At 42.9% G+C, this 26,315-nt stretch overlaps 1 protein-coding gene across 2 annotated transcripts in view; it reads left to right on the top strand.

Moving 5' to 3' along the window:
* The window catches only part of olfml2a (olfactomedin-like 2A), a 55,769-nt gene extending 46,045 nt beyond the window's left edge, over nucleotides 1-9,724 (top strand). The window contains exons 8-11 of one of the 2 annotated variants that reach the window (XM_061818429.1): nucleotides 4,483-4,642; nucleotides 5,073-5,111; nucleotides 8,877-8,928; nucleotides 9,390-9,724. In XM_061818429.1, the coding sequence (XP_061674413.1) occupies nucleotides 4,483-4,642; nucleotides 5,073-5,111; nucleotides 8,877-8,928; nucleotides 9,390-9,434 (296 nt within the window). In that variant the 3' untranslated portion in view covers nucleotides 9,435-9,724. Of the gene's footprint in view, nucleotides 1-4,482; nucleotides 4,643-5,072; nucleotides 5,112-8,876; nucleotides 8,994-9,389 lie in introns of both variants that reach the window. The other variant, XM_061818428.1, reaches the window with a different exon arrangement.
* The last annotated feature ends 16,591 nt before the right edge of the window (nucleotides 9,725-26,315 follow it).

Here is a 26,315-nt window from a genome sequence, read left to right as displayed (position 1 = left end):
TATGAGGTTCAGAGGTAAGCCAGAGGTTCAAGGGTACGATGCCATCTCCCTCAGCCAAACCTCATCTTGCTCGCGATCTATGAGGGGCTTGTCTATTTTCAGGGCGAGGGCAATGACAGAATCGAGGTCCACCAGGAAGTCAGTCGTAACTAGCTGGTCCCTGACAATGGGGGAGAGGCCTTGAAAAAAATGGCTCTAGCAATGGCCTGTCATTCCATTGACTCTGGGCCGTTAAAATAAGGAGCTCTATTGCGCTCTATTACCCTGCATTCGCCTTGCTGGAGTATGAGCAGAGATCTTGCAGCCTCACGTTCTGGGGTTGCATACTGCAATACCTGTTTCATTGTCCTCACAAAGGATACCCACAACGAGCAGGTGTCCGTGTTACAGCTCCATTCAGCCATAGCCCAAGCTTCCGCGCATCCCGTCAGGTGGGAAAAAAACTAATGTTATCTTAACCCTATCAGTGGGGAAGGTGCTGCTTGAAGCTCGAAATGAAGCTTGCACTGAGTGATGAATGGTTTGATGCTCCCAGAGTTCCCATTGAACTGTTCCGGGTGGGAGAGAGGCAGGCTCGTGGGGGTTTGAGCATCCTGTGGTCACCTTTAGGGTTGTGCTGGCGACGGGTGGGTTCGGGGAAGAGACGCGCATGGATTCCACCTGGGACATTACCTGCTGCAACATGGTTCTCTGTCCAAGAGCTGGCTAAAATCAGTGAATTGGTCTTTGTGCTGAGCCACATGGTGTACTTGCATCTGGAGAGCTTTGTGCACTGGGTTGGAGTCGGAACTCATATTAAACCCCATGGATTAAGAATCGCATGTCACTGAAATTCATGTGAGTCAAGGTATAATTATAATTATATAATATTTAATCCATCTATTTTCCAGGCTGCTTATCTGCACAAGGGGTGCAGGATTTCTGGAGCCTATTCCAGCTAGCAAATATACACACTATATAAATTTTATTGTGTCATATTATATATATACTCATTCATTTTTATATATTTTGTCGCTGTTGTGTGTAATCCTCCCATTCCAAAATGACAACTTTACAAAATTTAAAAGAAAACATAAAACAAATGGCAAACAGCGCTTTCTTCAACTTGATATTATACAAACCCAATTGCAATGACATTGGGACATTGTGTTAAACAAATGAAAACAGAATACAATGATTTGCAAGTCATTTTCAACCTATATTTAATTTAATATACTGCAAAGTCATGATATGTTAAGTTCAAACTGATGAATTTTATTGTTTTTAGTAAATAATCATTTAATTTGAATTTCATGGAACCAACATATTACAAAAATGCTGGGACAGGTGGCAAAAAAACTGAGAAAGTTGAGGAATGCTTCTCAGAATCAGAATCAGCTTTAATGGCCAAGTATGCAAAAACACACAAGGAATTTTTCTCCAGCAGTCGGTGCTGCCCTGGTACGACATTCAGAACAAAGAACAAGGAACAACATCGCAACAAAAACGAAGAACAAGAGACATTTCTGTTCATAGGAATTATTTCTTATAAGCCTGGCAAGATGTAAAATCTATATAGATAAGTGTGTCAAAAGTGTCAATTGTGCAAAGGGAGCAGTTTAAAGTGACAAATCATGAGGTCTTCAAAATATTTCAAAAACAAACAAACATAAGTTTAGAATATCCCACCGGTGAACAGGCTAATTGGGAACAGGTGGATGGCATGATTGCATATTAAAAAAAAAGAAGCTTCCCTGAATTGCTCATTTAAAAAACTAAGATGTGTGTGTGAGAATGTAGTTGAATAGTTTAAGGACACTTACTTAAATGTACAAATGGAATGAATTCATGGATTTCATCATCTACAGTCCATAATATCATCAAACACTTCAGAGAATCTAGAGAAATCGGTGCATGGAAATGGCAAGGACGAAAACCAACATTAAATACCCCTGACACTGTGGAAAGGATATCACAACATGGGGTCAGGAACACTTAAGAAAACCAGAGTCAATTTGACACTCTATCTGTAAATCCATATTAAACCTGTACTATAGAAAGTAAAAGCCATTTATCAACAACCCCCAGAAATATCACTGTCTTCTCTGTGCCTCAGCTCATCTCAGAAGGACTGATGCAAAATGGAAAAGTGCTCTGTTGTCTGACAAGTCCACATTTCAAATTGTTTTTGGATATTGTGGACTTTGTGTTCTCCAAGCCAAAGAGGAAAAGAATCATCTGGACTGTTATGGAGACAAAGTTCAAAAGCCAGCATCTGTGATGGTGTGGGGCTGTGTTTGTGCCGATGGCACAAGGTACATAGAGGTTTTGAAAAATACGTTGCCATCCAAGCAAGTCATTTTCATGGACATCCCTGCTTATTTCAGCAAGACAACACCACACCACATTCCGCACGTTACAACAGCATGGCTTAATAGTACAAGAGACCGGGCACTTCACCAGTCCATACCTGTCTCCCATTGAAAGTATGTGGCATACTATGAAGCATAAAATACGACAACAACGACCCAGGACTGTTGAACAACTGAAGCTGTACATCTAGAAAAAATTAAAACAGCCTCAACAATTACAGTCCTCAGTTCCCAAACGTTTATTGAATGCAGTTCAAGGAAAAGATGATGTAATACGGTGGTAAAGATCCCTCCCAACTTTTTGGGAACATGTTGCAGCCATAACATTATTAAAGATTATTTACTAAAATAAATAAAGTTTATCAATTTGAACATTAAATATTTTGTATTTGTAGTGGATTCAATTAGATATAGGTTGAACAAGATTTCCAAATCATTGTATTTTAATTAGTTTTATACATCTGAAACTTAACTGGAATTTGGTTTGTACCTTGTATTGTCTATCATGTACCATTGCACTCTCATATGCACAGAAGAGCACCCAAAATTATGTTCAATTGCTAATTTAAAATGTAAAATAATTGGGAATTGATTACGGCAGGGGTGCTCAATGCATTCATTGCGAGGCAGTCTTGGTCCATCGCGGGATGGCGTGCCAAAAAAAAAAAAAAAAACTTCAGCCAATGTTCCCTCGAAACTGTGGGCGTGTGCAATCCGCTGATGCAGTCTCTTCGCAGATATTCTGCGTTGCGCGAAAAAAAAAATCCAAAGGAAATTGAAAGTATAACATACAGCTATTCAGTTTGGGGAATTTTGCAATATGATTCAATGAGTGAGGGCTGACTGGTTGTTACATCCAATGGCACAATTCACAGACGTACTGTAAAAAATGAAATGAAGCCACTGGTTTCTTTTAGGCAGCACAGGGAACTCTCTCTAACAACGACCGCTGCTCTGCCACACTCTTTTTCCTAGTTCCCCTTTCACAGTGTCAAAGTAAATCTTTCTCACTTTCCTTGTGGAATGTTTTCTCACAGCCACAAAACTGGTGATTAACGCAATTAATCGCTGTTGCTGCACAGGTCGACATGATTGTTTTGCGAGTATCAAAATGACGGATGGCGACTTCAGTTTTGGTGGGCAATGAGCCACCCAGTCTTTTTTTTTTTTTTAAATCATTGGGCAACGGAGAGCAAAGTAACCCCCACCCCCACCCACCCTGCGTCGTCGGCAGCCCACGAAAATCTGGGTGCTTGAAAAGTAAATCTTGGGGTAAAAAAGTCTGGGAACCCCTGGGTTATGGCAGCTGCCTCACAGTTCTGTAGATCAAGGTTCAAACCCAGCCCTGCCTGTGTTGAGTTTGCATGTTCTCCCCGTGCCTGTGTGGGTTTTCTCTGGGCACTCCTCTGGGTCAATTACATAAGTGCCCATACACACCGTGTGGAGTATACTGTATACAGAACGGTGCAATAGCTGATTAATAATGTGGAAGTGCAGGATTTATGTAAACATTGCATCTAGGGCCAAAAATACTTAAAAATACTATAATTTGGATCCTTACTTTCAACATTACTTCCAGTGCTGTAACATTAAGGCTGCATGTCATCCATTCATCCATCCATCCGTTCATCCATTTTCCTAGCCGCTTATCCTCACAAGGGTCGCGGGAGTGCTGGAGCGTATCCCAGCTGTCATCGGGCAGGAAGTAGGGTACACCCTGAACTTGTTGCCAGCCAATCGCAGGACACATGAAGACAGGCAACAGTCACACTCACAATCACACACAGGGGCAATTTAGAGCTTCCAATTAATGTTGCATGTTTTGGGGATGTGGGAGGAAACTGGAGTGCCCGGAGAAAACCCAGACAGGAATGGGGAGAAAATGCAAACTCCACACGTCATTAATCGATTAATTAATTTAGATGAGCAAAATATACACAATAACAGATGACATTTACATTGTGCTTTCACAAGTTCACTGTCTTTTGACACCTAGATGTCCACAATTGCTGGACAGAACACTTAAATAAGAACAATTGTCATGCAAGGTATTCAAATTATTCATGGTTTCTTGCTGTCGTGACCCCATTCTTTACTAATTTCGTTTTTTTTCTTTTTCCTGCTTTTTCAGTTTCCTATTTCCCGGCTGACTGCTGGTGGGTTGGACCTTCTGATGGACACCTGATGGCAATGATGATCAGTTGGTCATTTAGGTTCAACACAAGCAGAAGGAGGGAGCTGAAATATTGTTTTGCATTGCTCTCTTCTTTGTCCCTCCTGGTTCCAATCAGGTGTGTATTTGAATACTGGCTCATGTACAGTAATAGCTGTTGTTGTGCTTTTCGTGTATGTCCCGAGACCTGAGAAACTCCTAATTGTTGCGAGTTAGATTCCCTTTGGTTTCCATCCTTTCCCTTGGCATCATCCTTCTGCTGTGGAAGCTGCTGTTTCATGTGGAACTGGATTTTTGGTCTTTGTCTCACGCTGTCTTTTTTTTTATCAGCGTTCCCCTTAGTTTCTACTTTTAATACTTCTGTTCACGTTACTTACATTTGTTCCCCCTCCTCCTTTTACCTTTGTTATTAAATTAAGTCTGCCATTGGCCTTCTTATTGGGGTTCTTATTCTCTCAACGTACCTATCATGCTAAATACCTATCAGATTAATTCGGCGGCCCGCTTCTCTTGCAATCAAATGGCCTACTGATCATCATTGCCATCAGGTGTGCAACAGGAGGCCCTGCCCACCTGCAGTCATCCAGGTAACAGGAAACTGAAAAATCAAGAAAAAAAAAGAAAATTAGCGGTGAGCGGGCATATGACAAAAAAAATAAAAACGAAATTAGTAAAAAAACAGGGATGTGACACTTTGCAGACTTTGCCTTAATCTCTTTTTGAGAGCGTAGTAATAAAAGCTCAACTGACATCTGACTTGTGAAATTTCATTTCATATTTAGTATTTGGCTATCCCAAGCCAGAGCTGCACTGGCAAAAACTATTCTTATCGATGCATTCTATACAATTTTGTATTTGTTTTGTTTTGACAAAAATAATCATTGTTCTTGTTAAATATGGATGAAACAATAATGGCCATAAGGAGAGGTTTTAAAACTTTTCTTGAGATCTTTCTTCAAAATCCTTCTCCTCCGGTCAGGGTTTAGGGTTAGGTAGGTTCAGGTAAAAGCTCGTGATTTCATTTCTCATTTCAAATCTGCTTTCAGCTACAAATGATATGAATCAGATTAAAGCCATTTTGAGAGCAGATGATGTTAAATGTAAGCAGTATTTATTTTCATATACAGTATGAAACATGGTTGTGATAAATCCACCCTCATTATGTATATCATTTTGTTACATTATTTTATACTTGAACAGGGGATTTGAGGTGTTTCCTTGCTGTTAAATTGCGAACCACTTTTATATCTCAACAACAATGAACAACATGTATCACGGCCGGGGTGAGTGAATGGTGAGTGTATTTAACTCCCTGGCTTTCAATTCTTGCTGGTGGTGAGGTGGTTGGTGAGTGAATGGGTGTGGAGAACCCAGATGCAGGGGCACAAGGCTAGAGTACAAGTATCTGTTCATGGAACATATTAAGTGAGGGTGTTTCCAAAAAGCCGGCACGGGCTCTGCAGTTGCTTCCTCAGTCTGCCATGATTGAGGTTTGATAGGAGGTGATAAGGGAGGGGCAGAGTGCACAGGAACTTGGGAAGGTGAACTAGTTAACATGCGTGGTATGGAATAAGGTGATTCGGCCACTGGTTTGGCTTGATGTGACTTAGATGTGGAAGTAGATGATGAAACTGAAGAAAAAGCAAGTGACTTTGGTGGAATGGGAGGCCAAAAAGTGACCTCTACTTGCATGCCCCTTCTGGCCACCACGAGGAGGTCTTGTAAAAATGGCCAAATGGGTGCCCCAGAAAGGGTCAGTGGGAAAAGACTTGGGCTATGACTCACAGGAGCTAGGAAAGCGGGGAAGCAAGGCAGGAGTACAGGAATCTCAATAATATTTAATTCTAAAAGACAACTAAATAAAGTAACAACCAAAATACTCAATGTAATAAAGTATAACCTTAAAAAAGTACATTTAAAAACTTGACAAGATGTGGCACTCAGTGATTGCATGTACGGACGTGACTTCAATAACGTAACACAATGGGGCAACAAGGGTACAGGGCAACAAGCAGTGAGCAATGAGGAGCACACGGCAAGGCAATGAGTAACGAAGCTACAAGCAACCCGTGACAAGGATAATGGACCAGCAAGAATTGAAAGTCAGGGAGTTAAATACACAGAGATTGACAACACAATGAGAAACACCTGTACAGGACATGAGTGGTGGGAGGGAGCTGATTCGTCAACACAATGGAGGAGGACTAAGATGAGCAGATGGACACAACCAACAAAATGAGCATACGAGACATGGAAGAGGAATTAAACAAAACCGACCCAACAAAAATCGAGAACATGACATGACTTTGCTTTCAAAGAACGGATTCCAGACGTTCCAAAGCTAATAGTCACCAGCCAGAGAAGGCCACCCAAAGCGAGATGCTTGGCTGGCCAGTTAAAGACTCCAAGCATGAGGATTTTTATGGGGTCATTCAGGCAGGTGTCCGTTAGGACAAAACCAGTGGCAGGGCAGGAACCAGCCCCCGAGTCACCTCATTCTGTGCCACTCATGTTACTGAGTTCACTTTCCCGAGTCCCTGTGCACTGTGCCCCTCTCGTATCCACTTCTCCCAAGCCCCAATGGTGGTAAGCTGAGAAAGCAACTGCAGACGCCATGCTGGCTCCCCGGCAGGTCCCTGTGTCTGCTCCTCTGTAGCGCTCTTCTATTTTGGCAAGTCCCTCACTTAATATGTTCCATGTACAGACTCTTGTATTGTTACACCACAAGTAATAATCTTTCGAACATGCCTTTTAATTGTTATTGGAGAGCAATAAAATAAAATCCAAGCTGGGATGCATGTTAAATACTCTTCAAGAGGAGTCATCAGTTTACAAGACTTCCACTCCAACAAGGTTGTACATACAGAAAGTCAGGAGTACGTAAGTAAGGATAAAGTAATATACTATCACTGTCCTACTCCTCCTCTATCTACTAACCTACCTATCCAGGAGTAGTAAAGTCATAATTTCATTCATTTAGTATTTACTTGAAAAAGCATGACTAAAACACAATCAAAAGAAAAACAGTAAGTTGTATGTTGGGACCATCACGTAGGCCCTGTTAATCTCTACTATCTGTGAATGAATCCTCGACCGATTTTTGGGTCCTGTACCACTAATTGAGAATCACTGTGTGAGAATATTATGTCATATAAAATGCTCCAGCTCTCATCCAACTGTACATGGCATAAAAGGATTCGGATTTGAGGTCAACAATTGGGGTTGCCAGGATTACCCCCTCACAGTGGCACCCTCAGCCACGTTGTTAAAAAAATTGTCCTGGAATCTCTGATTGCATTATCTGATCTGATTGCATGTAAATTATGTCAGGGTACTTACTGTTTAACAAGACAAATGGATGATGTTAAACATCGAAGCTTTTGAAATCTCTGCAATGCATGAGCACAAATGCATGATTAATGGAATAAATCTTTCGACTTCATGCAAGGGTGTTTTGCACTCATGATTCAAGGATTCTATATGCTGTGTTATATTAGCCAGCTTTACAATTACCAATTTATTTTTGTACTCAGCCATTTCCACTTGTTGACAGTGCCTCACAGCATTTCCGGGGGGATATATATATATATATATATATATATATATATATATATATATATATACAGACATACATTTTCTTAGCTGCTTATCCTCATAAGGGTCCAGTTCAGGGTGTACCCTGCCTCCTGCCCATTGACGGCTGGGATTGGCTCCAGCACTCCCGCGACCCTTGTGAGGGAGGATAACCGGCTCCAAAAAATCAGTGGATGAATATATATATATAAAGAGAGAGAGAGAGAGATCATCTATCATTCCGATGGAAAGTAATGGACTTGGGTGGTGGGCCCCAAGCTTTGAATGAACTTTTTAAGTTTCTTGGCTGTTGCTCAGAGAAGCGTATGATTTTTTTTTTTTTTTTTTTTTTTTTTTTTGTGATAATGACTATGCTGCTCTAAAGTGCAGAATTATTTCCTGTTGCTCTTGAATGAATATGGCCTGTGTAATTTTGGAGGACTGCAGCAGAAATGTGTCGTAGCCTTTAGCCTCCAGACAACAGATGTCTGTGCTACGAGGAAAGTCAGCGCATCACTGAAAGAGAAGATTTAACACTCCTCACAATGGTCGCATTCTTCATGTACAGAGATTCAGGATGTTGTCACCAAGCCAGCATTCCCCACAGCAACGGGAGAAACCATCTTAATACTGAATGTCAAGTATGTCTGTGCTTTCAATGAACTCATCAAAAAGGCTTTGATGGATTATGGTAGTTCACATCGTGTGCAACGATAAATAATTTCTAAAACAATAACAGTATAGACGGTAATTCTTCTTACTCTTCTTTTTCCTTTCAGATTGTCCCTTACAGTCAGTAACCTCCTTCAGTTTACATCATCTGGACAAAATGTAATCCACCTGCGTGCTTCTATCTCCACTCTTGTTGGTCACCCTATGTTGCTGCCTCTTTTTGGGTAAAAAAAAGTGTTCATTCCTCCCTTTTCCATCCTTTTTTCAAAATCCTTCACCATCTGTCCACCATCTCAAATTTCCTTTCCTGGACGCTGGATTGACCCAACACTTCTTCATCGCCTCTGTTTCTTTTCTTTTACCAACACGTTCATTACAATCCGCACCAATCAAAACTCTCTCTCTGTCTGGGATGCCCAGAACTACTTCTTGTCTTGTTCCTTCCAGAATTACTCCTTCAACTCGAGGTCACATCCTACCTGTGGGGCATAGCCGCTAATCACATAAAACATAACACCCTCAATTTCAAGTTTCATCGCACGATCTGAAACTCTTTTCACCTCCAAAATATTCTTAGCCAGGTCTTCCTTAATAATAATACATAATGACCTCTACTCCAGGTGGCCTGGTGGATCAACTGTAAAGCATTACCCTCACAGTTCTGAGGACCCCGGTTCAATCCCGGCACCACATGTGTGGAGTTTGCATGTTCTCCCAGTGCCTGCATGAGTTTTGTCCGGGCACTCCAATTTCCTCCCACACCTCAAAAATATGCAAAATTAATTGTACACACTAAATGGCCCCTAGGTGTCATGATCCTGCCGGTCCAAGCCCTGGCTGTGCTGGTCCCCCGACACACCTGCAGTCATCAGGAGGCGCACACGTGCCAACCAGTAATTACCTGCAGTACTTATAGGACCCAGTGGACGGACTGGCTTTGTCAGATCGTTGCCATTGATACTCGACTCTGATCATGACTCCTGGTGTACCGACCCCTGCCTGTCTCCTGACCGACCCCGTAAGCATGACGTCATTACAACTGCTGCTCTCGTGGACTGCCTGCCTGTTTACCGACTCTGGACTGAATAAAGATATTTCCCGAACTACCTCCACGTTTCCCGAGTTGTGCATTTGGGTACATCTCCACATTCTGGTTTTGACACTAACTGTGATTGTGAGTGTGACTGTTGTCTGTCTCCATGTTCCCGGCGATTGGCTGGCAACCAGTTCAGGGTGTACCCTGCCTCCTGCCCGAAGACAGCTGGGATAGGATCCAGCGCTCCCGCAACCTTTGTGAAGATAAGAAGCTAAGAAAATTGATGGATGGAACCTCAATTCCATTTTTCTTCCCATCTACTCCAAGGTAAAATAATTTAAATGCTGCCCTGAAATTTCTAGTTTTAGTCCCTTTCCAGCTGCTCTCTTGGATGCACAATATTTCTCCTAATCATCACGCAACCAACTCCTGGGCTTTTCTTGTCATAGTCCTAACATTCAAAGTCTCCACAATCAGTTTTAGGCTATGTGCTTTCCTCTTCTTTTGGTACCAAAAAAAATCTGCTTTCCTCCTCTTCTTCATCTTCGATCCACAGGAACCGAGTCTCCACTGACGCCATGCAGGTTAACGGTCCAGGGGGCCGGGGGTTGTTAACCCGGGTCACACGTGATTCAGTATTGGATTGTTTAGATGAACGCTCATATTTGTTTCTCAATTTTTTTTCACCGGATGCCATTCCTGATGCAACTCTTCTGCATTTACAGTGAAAAAAATAAGTATTTCAACACCGTTATATTGCATTTTCTCCCACTTAGAAATAATGGAGGGGTCTGAAATTTTCATCATAGGTGCATGTTCACTGTGAGAGAGAGAGTCTAGAAAGAAAAATCCAGAAATCACAATGTATGATTTTTTTTAACGATTTACTTGTGTGATACAGCTGAAAATCAGTATTTGAACACCCATCTATCCGCTACAATTCTGACCCTCAAAGACCTGTTAGTCCGCCTTTAAAAGTCCACCTCCACTCCATGGATTATCCGGAATCAAATGCACCTGTGTGAGGTCGTTAGCTGCATAAAGACACCTGTCCACCCCATACAATCAGTAAGACTCAAACTTGTAACATGGCCAAGACCAAAGACACCAGAGACATAATTGTACACCTCAACATGGCTGGAAAGGGCTGCGGAAAAAATTGCCAAGCAGCTTGGTGGAAAAAAGGTCCACTGTTGGAGCAATCATTAGAAAATGGAACAAGCTAAACATGACGGTCAATCTCAATCGGAGTGGAGCCACATGCAAGATATCACCTCCTGGGGTCTCAATGATCAATGAAACGTGAGGAATCAGCCCAAGACTATACGACAGGACTTGGTCTTCTTCTTTCGGCTTGTCCCTTTCGGGGTCGCCACAGCGTGTCATCTCAGATGAACGCACATATATGTTTGGCACAATTTTTACGCCGGATGCCCTTCCTGACGCAACCCTTCTCAGGGAGTGGAGGCCCCCAGTGGGATACGAACCCGCAACCCCTGGTTTACCAAACCAGTACTCTAACCACTGAGCTATGGGGCCTCCTATACGACAGGACAGGACTTGGTCATTGACGTGAAAAGACGTCTGAGTGTATTACCAACAGTGACCTTGGAAACGGTTGTCCCAGCTCTTTTCACGTCAATGACCAAGTCCATACGACAGGACTTGGTCATTGACGTGAAAAGAGCTGGGACAACCGTTTCCAAGGTCACTGTTGGTAATACACTCAGACGTCATTGTTTGAAATCATGCATGGCACGGAAGGTTCCCTTGCTTATACCAGAATATGTCAAGCCCCATCTTAAGTTTGCCAATGAGAATTTGGATGATACAGAGGAGTCATGGGGGAAAGTTATGTGGTCAGATGAGACCAGAATGGAACTTTTTGGTCATAAATCCACAAACCGTGTTTGGAGGAAGACGATTGATAAATTCCATTCCAAAAACACCATCCCTACTGTGACGCATGGGGGTGGTAGCATCATGGTGTTTTTCTGGACATTGGACAGGACGACTGTACTGTATTAAGGAGAGGATGACCGTGGCCATGTATTGTTAGATTTTGGGGAACAACCTCTTTCCCTCAGTCAGAGGATTGATGATGGGTCGTGGCTGGGTCTTTCAACATGACAATGACCCGAAACCCACAGCCAGGAAAAATAAGGAGTTGCTCCATAAGAAGCATATCAAGGTTCTGGCATAGCCGAGCCAGTCTCCAGACCAAAACGCAATTGAAAATCTTTGGAGGGAGCTGAAACTCCATGTTTCTCAGTGACAGCCCAGAAACCTGTTTGATCTAGAGAAGATCTGTGTGGAGGAGTGGGCCAAAATCCCTCCTGCTGTGTGTGCAAACCTGGTGAACAACTCCAGGAAACATTTGACCTCTTTCATTGCAAACAAAGGCTACTGTACCAAATATTAACATTGGTTTTCTCGGGTGTTCAAATACTTATTTGCAGCTGTATCACACAAATAAATCGTTGAAAAAAATCATACATTGTGATTTCTGGATTTGTCTTTTTAGATAATCTCTCTAACAGTGGACATGCACCTACGATAAAAATTTCAGACCCCTCAATGATTTCTAAGTGGGAGAACTTGCAATATAGAAGGGTGTTGAAATACTTATTTTCTTCACTGTATCTGGGTTTGGGACATGGCTAGAGATTGCAGTGGCTTGTGTCCAATCGGGCTGCATTGTAGAATAATTGCGGTTATCAAATTTCTGCTGATGATGATGCTGCAGAGGACACTTTACTACTACAGCTCCAGTTATAGTCTCGTCATACAAATATTACATGGATTACCGAATTCAATTTATATTAGATTTGATGAACACTATATCAACGGCACACATCCATCCTCATATAGCATGTTTCTTTCTTTCGGCTTGTCCCTTTCGGGATCGCCACAGCGTGCATCTCAGATGAACGCACATATGTTTGGCACAATTTTTACGCCGGATGCCCTTCCTGACGCAACCCTTCTCAGGGAGTGGAGGCCCCAGTGGGATACGAACCCACAACACCTGGTTTACCAAACCGGTGCTCTAACCACTGAGCTACAGGGCCATCCTCATATAGCATGTAAAAGGATTATTTACTTCACATGATTATTTATCATCAGGGTATATCAACAAATGCTTTAAACCGTTCTGTCCAATGTTGGAACTTGTCCAATCTAAGGTCTATCATAGTCTAGATGTCTACTGAAGCCATCTATTTTCAATACTGCTTGTTCTAATTTGGTAACAATTCGATATGTTGTATCTGCCAAAAACTGCCCTCACACAACCTTTCGACAGCCCACCAACGGCTCTGTTGTGCTGAAAGTTCAAGCTACATCTGTCAGACGGCGCTCACTGACACCCAACCAACTCCCCAAATGTCAATGTCGGTTTGGTCTATTGAGACCTTTAAGAACACAGATGAGCTGTAGCCTATCCCATCTGATTTTGAGTGGGAGGTAGAGACATTGGCATGGTCAACCAAAGGGGCAGATCCTTAAAAAAAGAAAACACTCTCATTCACACCCATGGACGACTATGCATGTTTTTGAAATATGAAAGGATGATCGAGTGTCGAGAAAACCCACACAAGCATGGAGTCCTGAAGACTCAAGATGTTTCCAAAAAACATACATTTCTTTTCACATAGTGCTGGGATGGCCAATTGATTTTCCAAATGGGAACATGTGAGAAATGAAAAGGAGAATATGCTAACCTCAATTGCGTTCAACTTTAATTTAATTAATTTGTATAAAACACTAGATTGTATTGCGTTTTCAAATCACTATTAGTACAGACATAGTTTCAAGTATGTTTTTACTATTATGCACTATCCTGAATGATTATGTCTTCTGTTTACCAGGAATCCCGGAATTTACGTCATTGCTAATAGTGTCTATACTTGTATCTTTACAGATCATACACTAGATTTGTTTACATTAAAAGCATGTTGTCTTTTTCAAAAATTAACTAAATTGGAATATTTTGCTTTGTTAAAAATGGGAAGAATTTCCAATATAATCGTACCATTAATTGTTGTGTAGTTTCACAAGCTTTCCTTTTGGCAGCTGAGACTAATTACTTGAGATTTTGAACAAATCACTCTTATTTCCAGTGAGGTGAGACCTCAAGAATCACTCAAACTCCAACAGATGCAATGAGGTTTGCAATTTGCCCTCTCAAGAATTGCTGTCTGGCATTTAGGAGAGGCAGCTGTGATGGGTGGCAGATGGTGTAAGGATGTCATAATAATTGGACCAAATTCCAGCTGTTGTGGTGTTTCATTGTCAGCTACTATAAACCAATGGGTGGGTGGCGTGTCTCCAAAATATCTAGTACTTTGTTGTTGGTTCAAAACCAAAACCCAAGAGACTCCTAAACTCTGGCACAGCATCCAGGTTTCCTGTCCAACATGATGCTCTCACATTGACTTCATATGGAATTTTTTTTTGGTATTCTCTTTGGAAAGCTCCATGTCATAATTTGTAATGGGGCTTGGCTTTTCCTAGTTTTATGGACAAAGTAACACTGGATAAGGCAATGGATCTTCCCAAGACAAATCTTCATTCAAATCCATACGTTTTGTTTTCCGCTTATCCTTACGAGGGTCACGCGCGTGCTGGAGCCTATCCCAGCTGTCAACGGGCAGGAGGCAGGGTACACCCAGAACTGGTTGCCAGCCAATCGCACATAGAGACAAACAGCCACATTCAGAATCACACCTCGGGGCAATTTAGAGTGTCCAATTAATGTTGCATGTTTTTCAGGCACGGGGAGAACATGCAAACTCCAGACAGACGGGGCTGGGATTGAACCAGGAACCTCAGGACTGTGAAGCAATGCTTTCCAGCTGATCCACCATGCCGCCCCTTCATTAAAATAATAATAATAATTAATTCTTGGTTGCCACTCCTCAAGCTGTCACCTTATCATGGTTGAGGGGTTTGTATGTCCCGATGATCCTAGGAGCTAAGTTGTCTGGCAAAATGTCAGGTGAGGGACCAGACAGTGTTCTACTCTTCCTCGGTGAAAGGTGTCAAGCTGGTGTGGGTATATTTATTGACCCCCGGTTTGGCGCCTGTATGTTGGGTTTCACTCTGGTGGATGAGTGGGTAACCTACCTCCGCCTTCGGGTGTCTGACTATTGTTTGTGCACCAAACGGCAGTTCAGAATACCCACCCTTTTTGGAGTCCTGAGAGGGAGTGCTCTCTCCTGACATAGTTCTTACCCCTGGGCATCCTTCTGATGTGGCTCCATTCTTCAGGTCTACCAGTTATTTAGTCGGTAATGCTTGTTACATGGACCACTTTGTCCACATCTGTTTTTTTTGTACTATTGTATTGTACTATTTCACGAACTCCAAGAACCTCATCATCCTCTTCTTCTCACACACGGAACTCCCATTAAGTTCAGTGGGCCCTCTTCCTGACGCACTTTCACTTCTTGATCACCTACCGACTAGGCCCAAGGAACACCAAGCCAGATTAGCTCTCGAAGCTCCACAAGTCTTCCTCGTAGGAATGACCTGTGAAGATGATTGTGTCTGCAAACCGTATCGTGGGGGAACTCAGGTGGGAGATGGAGAAATGGCTGACCAATGTGTTGAGTGATATACTAGCACGGGATGGATGCCCAAACTGAAAGCTCTTTGTTTCTGATGCTTTACACCCAGGGGTAGTGGGTCTCCATCCCTTCGCTTTGAGACCTCTTTGTCCACATCTATTTTTGATTTGTACTATTATGTCTGCCACTCAAGAGTTAAGGGCACTTTGAGTTTTATCCCGTTTTGTGTCAGGAGCGTGGCCAGGCCACTGGCCTGTGCGTGGCTGCCTCCAGCAGCAGCTTGTCACCTGTGCATTATTGGCTATAATCATGTTATTGATTTATTTATTTATTTATTTTAACCAAAAATAATCATCCAGAATGGTCCCATCCGTTTTTTCACGGCAAATCTGAGTGTTAGTGTATATGTTTTGTGGCAGGGTCGCGTATTTACACCTATTGTACCTGCGAGAGATTATCTGTTTTGTCTGTGTTACCCAAAATGCCACCTCGTTGTATTGCTTGAATTTGCTTAAACACTCGGGAGGATGGATTCACTCTTCATACGTTTCCAAACAACAAGGTTCGTCGTGAAAAATAGATTGCACAGGTGCAAAGGACAAGAGTTTTGTGGGTTCTAAATGACAGGTAGGTGTGTTTTGAGCTATTGAAAAAAAAAATCTGACGTAATTCTTCTCTCAGAAGGTAACATAATATCCGCGTCATAATAACTTAATGAAGTAGTGTTCATCGCAACCGGGGCCAACGTTGGTCGGCGCATTCGACACGGAGGTGGATCAGATGGGGAGGTGGTTTGGCTGCGTGTGGGAGTAGAAAGGCCGTGGCCACCTCCTGCTCCTGTCCCGGCGGTGGCGACAGGTATGTGGTCGCCTCAAGTTCCTGTCCAGGCATTGGCGAAGGCTCGTTGGCCGCTTCACCTTCCTGTCTGGTCGGCGACGAAGGCTCATCGGCCACCTCGTGTCCGTGTCCTGGCGGCGGCGAATGCTCGTCGGCCACATCACGTTCCTGTCTCAGCGGCGGTGAAGGCTCGTCAAACGCCTCACATTCCAGTCTCAGCGGCGGTGACGGCTCGTCAGCCGCTGCAAGTTCCTGTCCAGGTGGCGGCAAAGGCTCACTGGGCCCTGCAAGTTCCTGTCCAATTAAAAGTTAGTGGTTGGGTTTCCAATTGATGTCCTGACCACATACACACTGATTTATGGACTGGTTTTCTTTCAAGGGTGTACGTTCATCAGAATTTACCAGTACAGGACCTGGCCCATTTCAGCTGACCTATGTCCAGCTCTTCTCTTAATCGTGAACACAATAAACCATCCATCTATCGATTTTCATAACCACTTATCCTCACAAGGGTCATGGGGGGTGCTGGAGCCTCTCCCAGCTGTCAACAGGCAGGAGGCGTGGTATACCCTGAACTGATTGCCGGCCAATTGCAGGCCACATCAAGACAAACAGACGCACTCACAATCACAACTAGGGGCAATTTAGAGTGTCTGTCACGATGCGGGGCTCAAGGGTGGACCCAAATGCACGACTCCAGAGACAGCAGACAGTACAGAGGAAACCTTTATTCGGTCAGAGGTCTGAGATCAGGTAGACAGTCCAAACAATCCGAAGTGCCAGTACGGATGGGCTTACGAGGGTGGTCAGTGGACAGGCGTGGGTCGGTGCACGGAGATCAGAAGTCAGGAAAGCAGGAGTGCGGGAACGAGGCATCAAGAGCAACGATCTAGCGGAGTATTTGTCGTCCCCCGGGTCCTATATGTACTGGGTCTAATCAGTGTTCATGAGGCGCAGGTGTGCACCTTCTGATTAGTTGGCCACGCCCAGCCCCGGCTGGAATCCAGGAGCATGACAGTGTCCAATTAATGTTGCATGTTTTTGGGATGTGTGAGGAAACTGGAGTGCCCAGAGAAAACCCAGGCAGGCACAGTGAGAACATGCAAACTCCACACAGGTGGAGCCGGGATCTGAACCAGTCACTGTGAAGCCAACACTCTACAGCTGTTCCACCATGCCAGCCCATATTCTGGGCGCTTATTCTCACGAGGGTCGCAGGAGTGCTTTAGCCAAACCCAACCATCATCGGGCAGGAGGCAGGGTAACCCCTGTACTGGTTGCCACCCAATCACTGGGCACATGGAGACAGACAACAGTTGCACTCATCACCACACAGGGACAATTTAAGAGTCTCCAATTAATGCATGTTTTTGGGATGTGGGAGGAAACTGGAAACCCACCCAGGCACGGGAAGAACATGCAAACTCCACACAGGGAGGGTCGGGATTGAACCCAGGTCTTCAGAACTGTGAGGCTGTGGTGGATGACTGCTGAGGACATCTGTCTTAGAGTTCTGGGGACCAGAATTCAAAGCTGACCACAACTGTTTGGTTTGCATTTTCCCCCCTGTGCACGCATGTGTTTTGTCTGGGTACTCCAGTTTCCTTTCACATCCAAAACATGCATTGTAAATGAATTGAAGACTCTAAATTGCTTGTGGGTGTCTGAACGTGAGTATCAGTATGAGTATATAATAATTTATTATACATACCTGCAACTGACTGGCGATTAGTTCAAGGATGTATCCTGCCTCTCACCCAAAGATAGCTGAGATATGCTTCAGCGCACCGGTGACTCTACTGAGTATAAGCAGCATGGCAAATGGGTGGATGGATGGATGGACATTTAGGCAAGCGTGCTACACCACTTGGCACCATTATGGGGTTGTAACAGAGGATCATTTAGAATCTTCAATTTAACTCAGCCAACCCACATTGGGAAGAATGAAGGAAGCCTGGAGTACCTGGAGGAAGCTTACTTCACTGCTAATGGACGGGAACCAAGAACCTTCTTGTTCTGATGAAATAATTACAACCATTCAACTGCTTTGTTACCCTAAAAACTGGAATTTTGCAGTGTAAATTCACAAAAATTCAGTTTAGATTATAATGCCTTTTTTTAACAGACATGGAGTCAACTATATAACACATACACTAAGAAATACATTTCATCTTTAAAAACTTCCATGGGGTACTTACAGAGCGGCATACCTCTTTAGTACATTGAATACTCTGGGAACTTAACCTTTGGCATGGTAACGTCCACATTGATTTATTTCGCACCCTGAGGTCAGTTCTGCAGGGAGTGTTGGGGGGTCACAATTTCTGTTGAGGAGCCAAGCAAGAGGTGATGATTGCCCACAGGAAGGAATGTTGATGTTTTAGTCTGGAATCCATCCAAAACAAACAATCTCTTCTTCAATTAAAATGTCAATAAATGCACACACAGATTTAGCCATTATATTATTTCAGCAGGCGGCATGGTGGAGCAGCTGTAAAGCATTGACCTCACAGTTCTGAGGATCAGGGTTCAATTCCGTCCCCCCCTGACTGGAGTTTAGAAGTTCTCATGATCCTGCGTGGCTTTTCTCCGGGCACTCCCACACCATTTATTCACACGTACATACATTTATTGAACGCTCTAAATTGCCCTTAGGTGTTCGACTGTCATCTGTCTCCATGTGTCCTGCAATTGGCAAACAACCAGTTCAGCATGTACCCTGGCTCCTGCCCGTTGACATCTAGGATAGGCTCCAGTGCTCCCACGACCCTTGTGAGGATAAGCGGTGAAAATGTATGGATGGAGGGATTTCAGCATGTTATCAGTGCATTTCATCACATGAATTTGTGAATTTTATTTCAATACTCCAGTTCGAAAGAACAGAAAGGGGACTCAAAATTGAGCTAAGATTGTATTGCATGAGTTGAGAAGTTTGTTGCTTAGAGTAATTACCAGGGCAGTCGCAATTTACTCTGACTTTACCTATCTGGTGGCTAAGAAGCAAGACTTTGTCAACAGTCAAAGAGTTTCCTTCCTGCCCAACATCCATCCATTCATTTTCTTAGCCGCTTATCTTCACAAGGGTCGCGGGGAGTGCTGGAGCCTATCCCAGCAGTCAAAGGGCAGGAGGCTGGGTAAACCCTGAACTGGTTGCCAGTCAATCACAGGGCACATCAAGACAAACAGCCACACTCACAATCACACCTAACACACCTAACACTAAGCTTGTTGTTATTACCTAGGGCCCGATTTCCGTGACATATTAACTTTGCCCAAAATATGCTGTGAAGCACTACCATCATAACATAGCAAAAAAAATTGAGCATTTTTGTCATAAAAATGAAAAATTTCAAGTCAAGTCCTTATTTTTGGAAATAAGGACTCCAATGGGCAAATACATCCAAATCGCATTGTTCATTTGTTGTCTCTGCGACGTCCTATTTCAGACAGAAAATTTAAACTTGTTTCCTCGCATTTGAAAATCAAATTCAATTTGCAGAGTTCTGTATCATGAAATTCATCAAAAAAATCTATGAAAATGGGTTTTCTTGCTTATCTATTGATGAAGTTTGGGAAAATATTTCTATCTAATATCACTTTTTCGCAAAAAAACGTGAAGGTGAAGCAGAGAGTGAACAGTGAAAAACAACAACAATTGTAAACAAAACTTTGTTCAAGTGAATTAACCTCATAAGAAAATACAAAAAAACCCTTTACAAACAAAGTTGAACAGTGTCAAAGTAAATCTTTCTAACTTACCTGTGAAATGTTTTCTCACAGCCAAAAAAACTGGGGATTAATGCAATTAATCGCTGTTGATGGACAGGTTGGCATGGTTGTTTTGGGAGTATCAAAATGGCGGATGGCGACTTCAGTTTTGGTGGCCAATGAGCCATCCAGTCTTTTATTTTTAGACCAGTGGGCAACATAGAGCAAAGGACACCCCCGACTCCCTATCGTCGTTATCTGGCTGCTTGAAAAGTAGATCTTGGGGTAAAAAAAAAGTCTGGGCACCCCTGCTATAAAGTGATAGCAGTGCTCTCTGACTTTGAACCACTGAAGGTTATTGGTACTCACTTGAATGCCACTTTGAACAAGGTAAACTGATGATGCAAAAGTCTGGAACACTGCCAGGTTTCTCTGCCATATGCAAAAAAAACATTATCCCTCAATGTTTAATCCATCCAATGAAAGGCTGAGTGATGATGCCGCATCTCTATTATGCAAGGGTACAGTAAAAATTCAGTTTATTATTTATAAAATAATATTCCAATAATACGAAGGCAGGCACCTCTCCCTCAAATGTTAAAGCATTCGGCAGTTTAATGCAGCTGTGTTACGACATTCTTGGGGCTGATATTTGAAGTTTACTTGCAGAAAGTAGAGATGCCATGCTGAATGGCCTGTGTAGCTGTTACAGCATGTAAAGATGAGACTACTTGTATTTAATCCAATCAAATGTTCTACCCTGGAGAGACAAACAGAACACCTAAGACAGAGGTCGGGAACCTATGGCTCATGAGCCATATCTGGCTCTTTTGATGGTTGCATATGGCTTGCAGAACCCTCATAACAACATACTGTACATGTCATTTCTGTCGCGTTGGCAACGCAAATGCGCCAGTGACAGTTTGTCCCAGTAGGGTAGATGTAGTTTACTGTCCAATATGGCAGTTGATGTGCGCAGGTGCAAAAGCGTCAAACATAGATCGTGTTGGAAAAAATAATTGTGGTCACACTTTTGGAAAGATCGCTCAAAGAAAAAAGATGAGTACCGCAGATATCGGCAAGAATGGACATGGGAATTTGCCTTGGTGGTGAGAGATTCTGCTGTCTGTCTAAATTATGAAAAATTGCAATGATCAAATATACAGCGCCACTTAGACTTGTACCATACTACGTTTGCATCAAAATATTGTGAGGGGGCAGCAGGAAGAAACCATGGGAAGAGGTACTTTCCAGACTACACCCAAGGTGATCAAAGAGACAAGCAGGAGATTACTTGGTGTGTCTTATGGTAAGCAAAGGGAGAAGGAAATACAGGAAGTCATTCAAGGTAAGCGATTAGCAAAGAAGTGGGACACGGAGAGGACTGAGGAGAGGTGAAAGGAATACGTTGAGATGCGACGTAGGGCAAGGGTAGAGGTGGCGAAGGCTAAACAAGAGGCATATGACGACATGTACACCAGGTTGGATACGAAAGAAGGAGAAAAGGATCTCTACAGGTTGGCCAGACAGAAGGATAGGGATAGAAAGGATGTGCAGCAAGTAAAGGTGATTAAGGATAGCGATGGAAATATGTTGACTGATGCCAGTAGTGTGCTAAGTAGATGGAAAGAGTACTTTGAAAAGTTAATCAGTGAAGAAAATGGGAGAGAAGGAAGAGTAGAAAAGGCAAGCATGAACAACCAGGAAGTGGCAATGATTAGTAAGGGGTAGTTCGAAAGGCACTGAACAGATGAAAAATGAAAAGACAGTTGGTCCTGATGACATACCAGTGGAGGTATGGATGCAATTTGGACAGGTGGCTGCGGAGTTTTTCCACAAATTTATTCAATAGAATACTACCGGGAGAGAAGATGCCAGAAGAATGGAGGAAAAGTGTACTCGTTCCCATATTTCAGCAGAGAGGCCAATAAGAGAGTAATTAGTGTCCATTGAAAAGGTTTGTCGTTCTACCAATTGTTTAAAATTGTATTTTGGAAATGGAGCCATGACTTTTGTTGGTAATCAACACAATCCTGATCCTGTATAAGGCATATTACACCTCACCATCCCCCCCAAAAAGGAAGAAACATTCACAGGTGAGAGATTTATCACCTTCATATAAATAATAACTTAATAAAAGGATCAAAATAAACCTTTTACCCGCCAGTCAAGTTCTCAACTAGGTACTGTCAATCACTATACGTGAATGTGACTAAAGTGTAAGGAAAAAGGAAGCCAGACAGAAGTACAGGGATTACAATAAATGTACTTTACTTTCAAAAACAAAGAAGGCAAACAAGGCATATGGAAAAATCCAAACAGTCACTTAAAGTCCACAAAATCAATAATTAAAGTATCAAACAAAGACTAAACTGAAAAGACCAGAAAGCAACACTTGATAAGAGAACAGACAATGAACCAACCAATGACATTCAATAAATGACAATGCAGCAACCCTAATTTAAAGGGGAAATCCAATGCTTTGCATGAACAGTGTACCAATAGGTCATGTCATATGTACCCTATCTTGACAATGTGATGTTAAATCCGCTCTCATTTAACAGTGTTTTGAGAAGATTTTTATTGACAATTGACAAATTGACAATGACGAATTTTCAGGGGTGCTGCCATTTTCGCAAGTCACATGACCTACGTTCGCGGATGTGACGTGTACTGTGCCGTAACAAAGGCTCGATTACATGGGACACCATTATGCGCAGCGCTGATTTCTCTGATTTATCCTCATCTGATGAAGAAATAGTATCAGTTGATCGGGAAGACAGAGGAATACTTCCATCCAGATTTGAACCTGTGGCTGTAATTAATGTTAACGTTCTTCGGGCGGAATGACGTGAACTCTGTTTACTCGGAGGCCTACGCGCGACATAAGTGCGTAAACAAAGGCCCCGGGAGCTCCGGGCTGGCAGCCCTGGATGGTTCTTCGATGGGAATGACAGAGTCTGACGAGCGAACTTGTCGTCGGGCCGCGAGCCGAGCTTTCAAGTGGCGGAGGCCTTTAGCTGAGCTTCGGTGGTGGCAGAGGCCTTTAGCCGAGCTTTGGTGGTGGTGGAGGGCTTTAGCCTAGCTTCGGCGTCCGGGGCTAATGGCCTCTACTGCCTGGAAGGTCGTTCGCGGCCGCTGCCGGAGCTGGTGGCCCACCTTCGGTGGTGGTGGAGACCTTTAGCCTAGACGGGGCTAACGAAGCAGGTGGAGGCTGTTAGCCCCGGACACCAAAGCTAGGCTAAAGGCCTCCGCCACCACCGAAGCTCAGCTAAAGAAGAACCACCCGAATATTCAAAATTAATGACTGCCACAGGTAAAAATCTGTATGGAAGTATTCCTCTGTCTTCCCGTTCAACCGATACTGCTATTTCTTCATCAGATGAGGATAAATCCGAGAAATCAGTGCTACGCATAATGGTGTCCCATGTAATCGAGCCTTTGTTGCGGCACAGTACACATCACATCCGCGAACGTAGGTCATGTGACTCGCGAAAATGGCAGCACCCCTGAAAATTCGTCATTGTCAATAAAAATCTTTTCAAAACACTATTAAATGAGAGCGGATTTAACATCACATTGTCAAGATAGGGTACATATTAAAAGACCTATTAAATACAGTGTTCATGCAAAGCACTGGATTTCCCCATTAAAGAAAGCAGGGAACTTAACACGGACAAATTGACAAGAATCAGGAACACCGGGGTAACACAAACGTGTGGCTGGGGTGAACTGAATTGTTGACACAAGGTAGAGGGTTGATGAGAATGGGTGGATACAAAACCAAATGAGAACACAAGACATTGAACAGAATAGGTCACGGGAAAACATGAAACAAAACTAAATAAAATGCAAAGTAAATCACAAACCATGACAATGCTACCATGGAAACCCCCACAACCAGCAGAGACTAGGAGAGAAACTACTGCACATTCTGCAGAGACCATCGACCCTAGGAAACTGCAGGATGACATACCCATGGCCACACTGAAAACACCTCCGAGCATGGAGTTTCCCTTTCACATGAGGAGACACTGGAGTCTTCTTTTCCTTTCGGATTGTCCCGCGAGGAGTCGCCACAGCGTTTCATCCTTTTCCATCTAAGCCAATCTCGTGCATCCTCATCTCTAACACCCACTGTCCTCATGTCCTCCCTCACAACATCCATCAACCTTTTCTTTGGTCTTCCTCTTGCTCTTTTGTCTGGCAGCTCCATCCACAGCACCCTTCTACCAATATACTGACTCTCTCGTCTCTGAACATGTCCAAACAATCTAAGTCTGCTCTCTCTAAACTTGTCTCCAAAACAACCAACTTTGGCTGTTCCTCTATTGAGCTCGTTTCTAATCCTATCCAACCTGCTCACTCCAAGCGAGAACCTCAGCATCTTCATTTCTGCAACCTCCAGTTCTGCTTCCTGTTGTTTCTTTAGTGCCACCTTCTCTAATCCATACATCATGGCCATCCTCACCACTGTTTTATAAACTTTGCCCTTCATCCTAGCAGAGACTCTTCTGTCACATAGAACACCAGACACCTTCCGCTTGGACCCGTTTCTTCACTTCTTGACCACACGCTCCATGGCTCTGTATTGTTGACCCCAAGTATTTGAACTCATCCACCCTCGCTATCCCTTCTCCCTGGAGCCTCACTCTTCCCCCTCCACCTTTCTCATTCACGCACTGTTTTACTTTGCCTAATCTCCATTCCTCCCATTTCCAGTGCATACCTCCATCTCAAATTGTTTCTCCACCTGCTCCCTGCTTTCACTGCAGATAACAATGTCATCTGTGAACATCATGGTCCAAGGGGATTCCAGTCTAACCTCATCTGTCAGTCTATCCATTACCACAGCAAACGGGAAGGGGCTCAGAGCTGATCACTGATGCAGTCTCACCTCCACCTTAAATTTTTCTGTCACACCTACGGCACACCTCACCACTGTTCTGCAGTCGTCATACATGTCCTGTACTATTCTAACATATTTCTCCACCACACCGGACTTACACATGCAGTACCACAGTTCCTCTCTTGGTACTCTGTCATGGGCTTTGTCTAGATCCACAAAGACACAATGTAGCTCCTATGGACCTTCTCTGTACTTTTCCACGGACATCCTCAAGGCAAATAATGCATCTGTGGTACTCTTTCTACTTTATACTTTTCTTTCCCATAACTTCATTGTGTGGCTCATCGTCTTTATTCCTCTATAGTCTCCACAGTTCTGAACATCGCCTTTGTTCTTAAAAATGGGAACTAGAACACTTTTCCTCCATTCTTTGCACTTGGAATAACATGGGTATAAATCAACAGTCTTAGTTAAAACAGCCACGGCCTGTTATTGTGTCTCAAAGTCAAAATAACCTTTAAAAGAAAAAGTAGAATAATTAATGTTGATGCTAATCATATGTTATTAAATCTGCTAACATAGACAACGCAGCACTAATGATTCTTTAAAAAAAATGGAAGAGACATTTTCAATGCTGAAAGATCTCAATTTAATTGAAAAAAATTAGCAAGGGCAAAGACACAATCTAAAAGAAAATAAAAGTATACTATAATTGAACATGAGAACAAATGATGGAAAGTCCAAAATAAAAGAATAGAATACATGCAGGAACCAAGTGAGAAAAAGGAATACTCACTCTTGATATAGTACAAAAGTTCTCAATTGTTTCCTTGAGATATAAAACAGATGTTCAAAAGAAAGGAAAAGTATATAAAAATATACCCGGTTACATTCAAAGTTACAAAAGTTGAAAACTTATTAAGGTCGAGAGGGGTAACATCAATAATTAAAGAATAATCTTAAACCTGGTTAAAATGAGAAACAGCCGATTGATCAGGTCAAACATTCCAAAAAGCCAAATAGAATAGAGAAGAGGTTTGGGATTCAGGAGAGGGAGATCAAATGGCTAATGTCCTAGGCTCGGCTAATCTCTCCTGATATTAGATACCATCATTCTCAGTTAGTTTTCTTTATCATTGCTGCCTTCTAGTTCTTATAGGAATACTCCCCTGAACAATGAAAAACCTTAATCCGATAGGTCATGTCATATGTACTGTACCTTGAAAATTTGAGGTTAATCCGATATCATTGAATGGTGTTTTGAGAAGACTTTTATCGACAATTACAGAATTTCACATGACCTACTTGCACAGCTGTGACGTATTCTGTGTGTAAACAAAGAAATCATGACTGATTTGTACTGTAATCATATGCAGTACCACCACCATCGGACATGTGAAAATGCCCTACTTTATCGCAAAATTTTCCCATAATTCAGATGGAAATAATCCGAGGAAGGCTCAGTAGCATATTCTGCTCAGTAAGAAAAAGAATTTAAGGACCCAGTGGCTAGCAAAGTGCGGTCGCCCTGAGCCATATGACATAT

This window comes from Syngnathoides biaculeatus, chromosome 4 (assembly GCF_019802595.1).
Source record: "Syngnathoides biaculeatus isolate LvHL_M chromosome 4, ASM1980259v1, whole genome shotgun sequence".
In the NCBI taxonomy this organism is placed as follows: Eukaryota; Metazoa; Chordata; class Actinopteri; order Syngnathiformes; family Syngnathidae; genus Syngnathoides; species Syngnathoides biaculeatus.
This window is presented reverse-complemented; position numbering and strand designations above follow the sequence as displayed.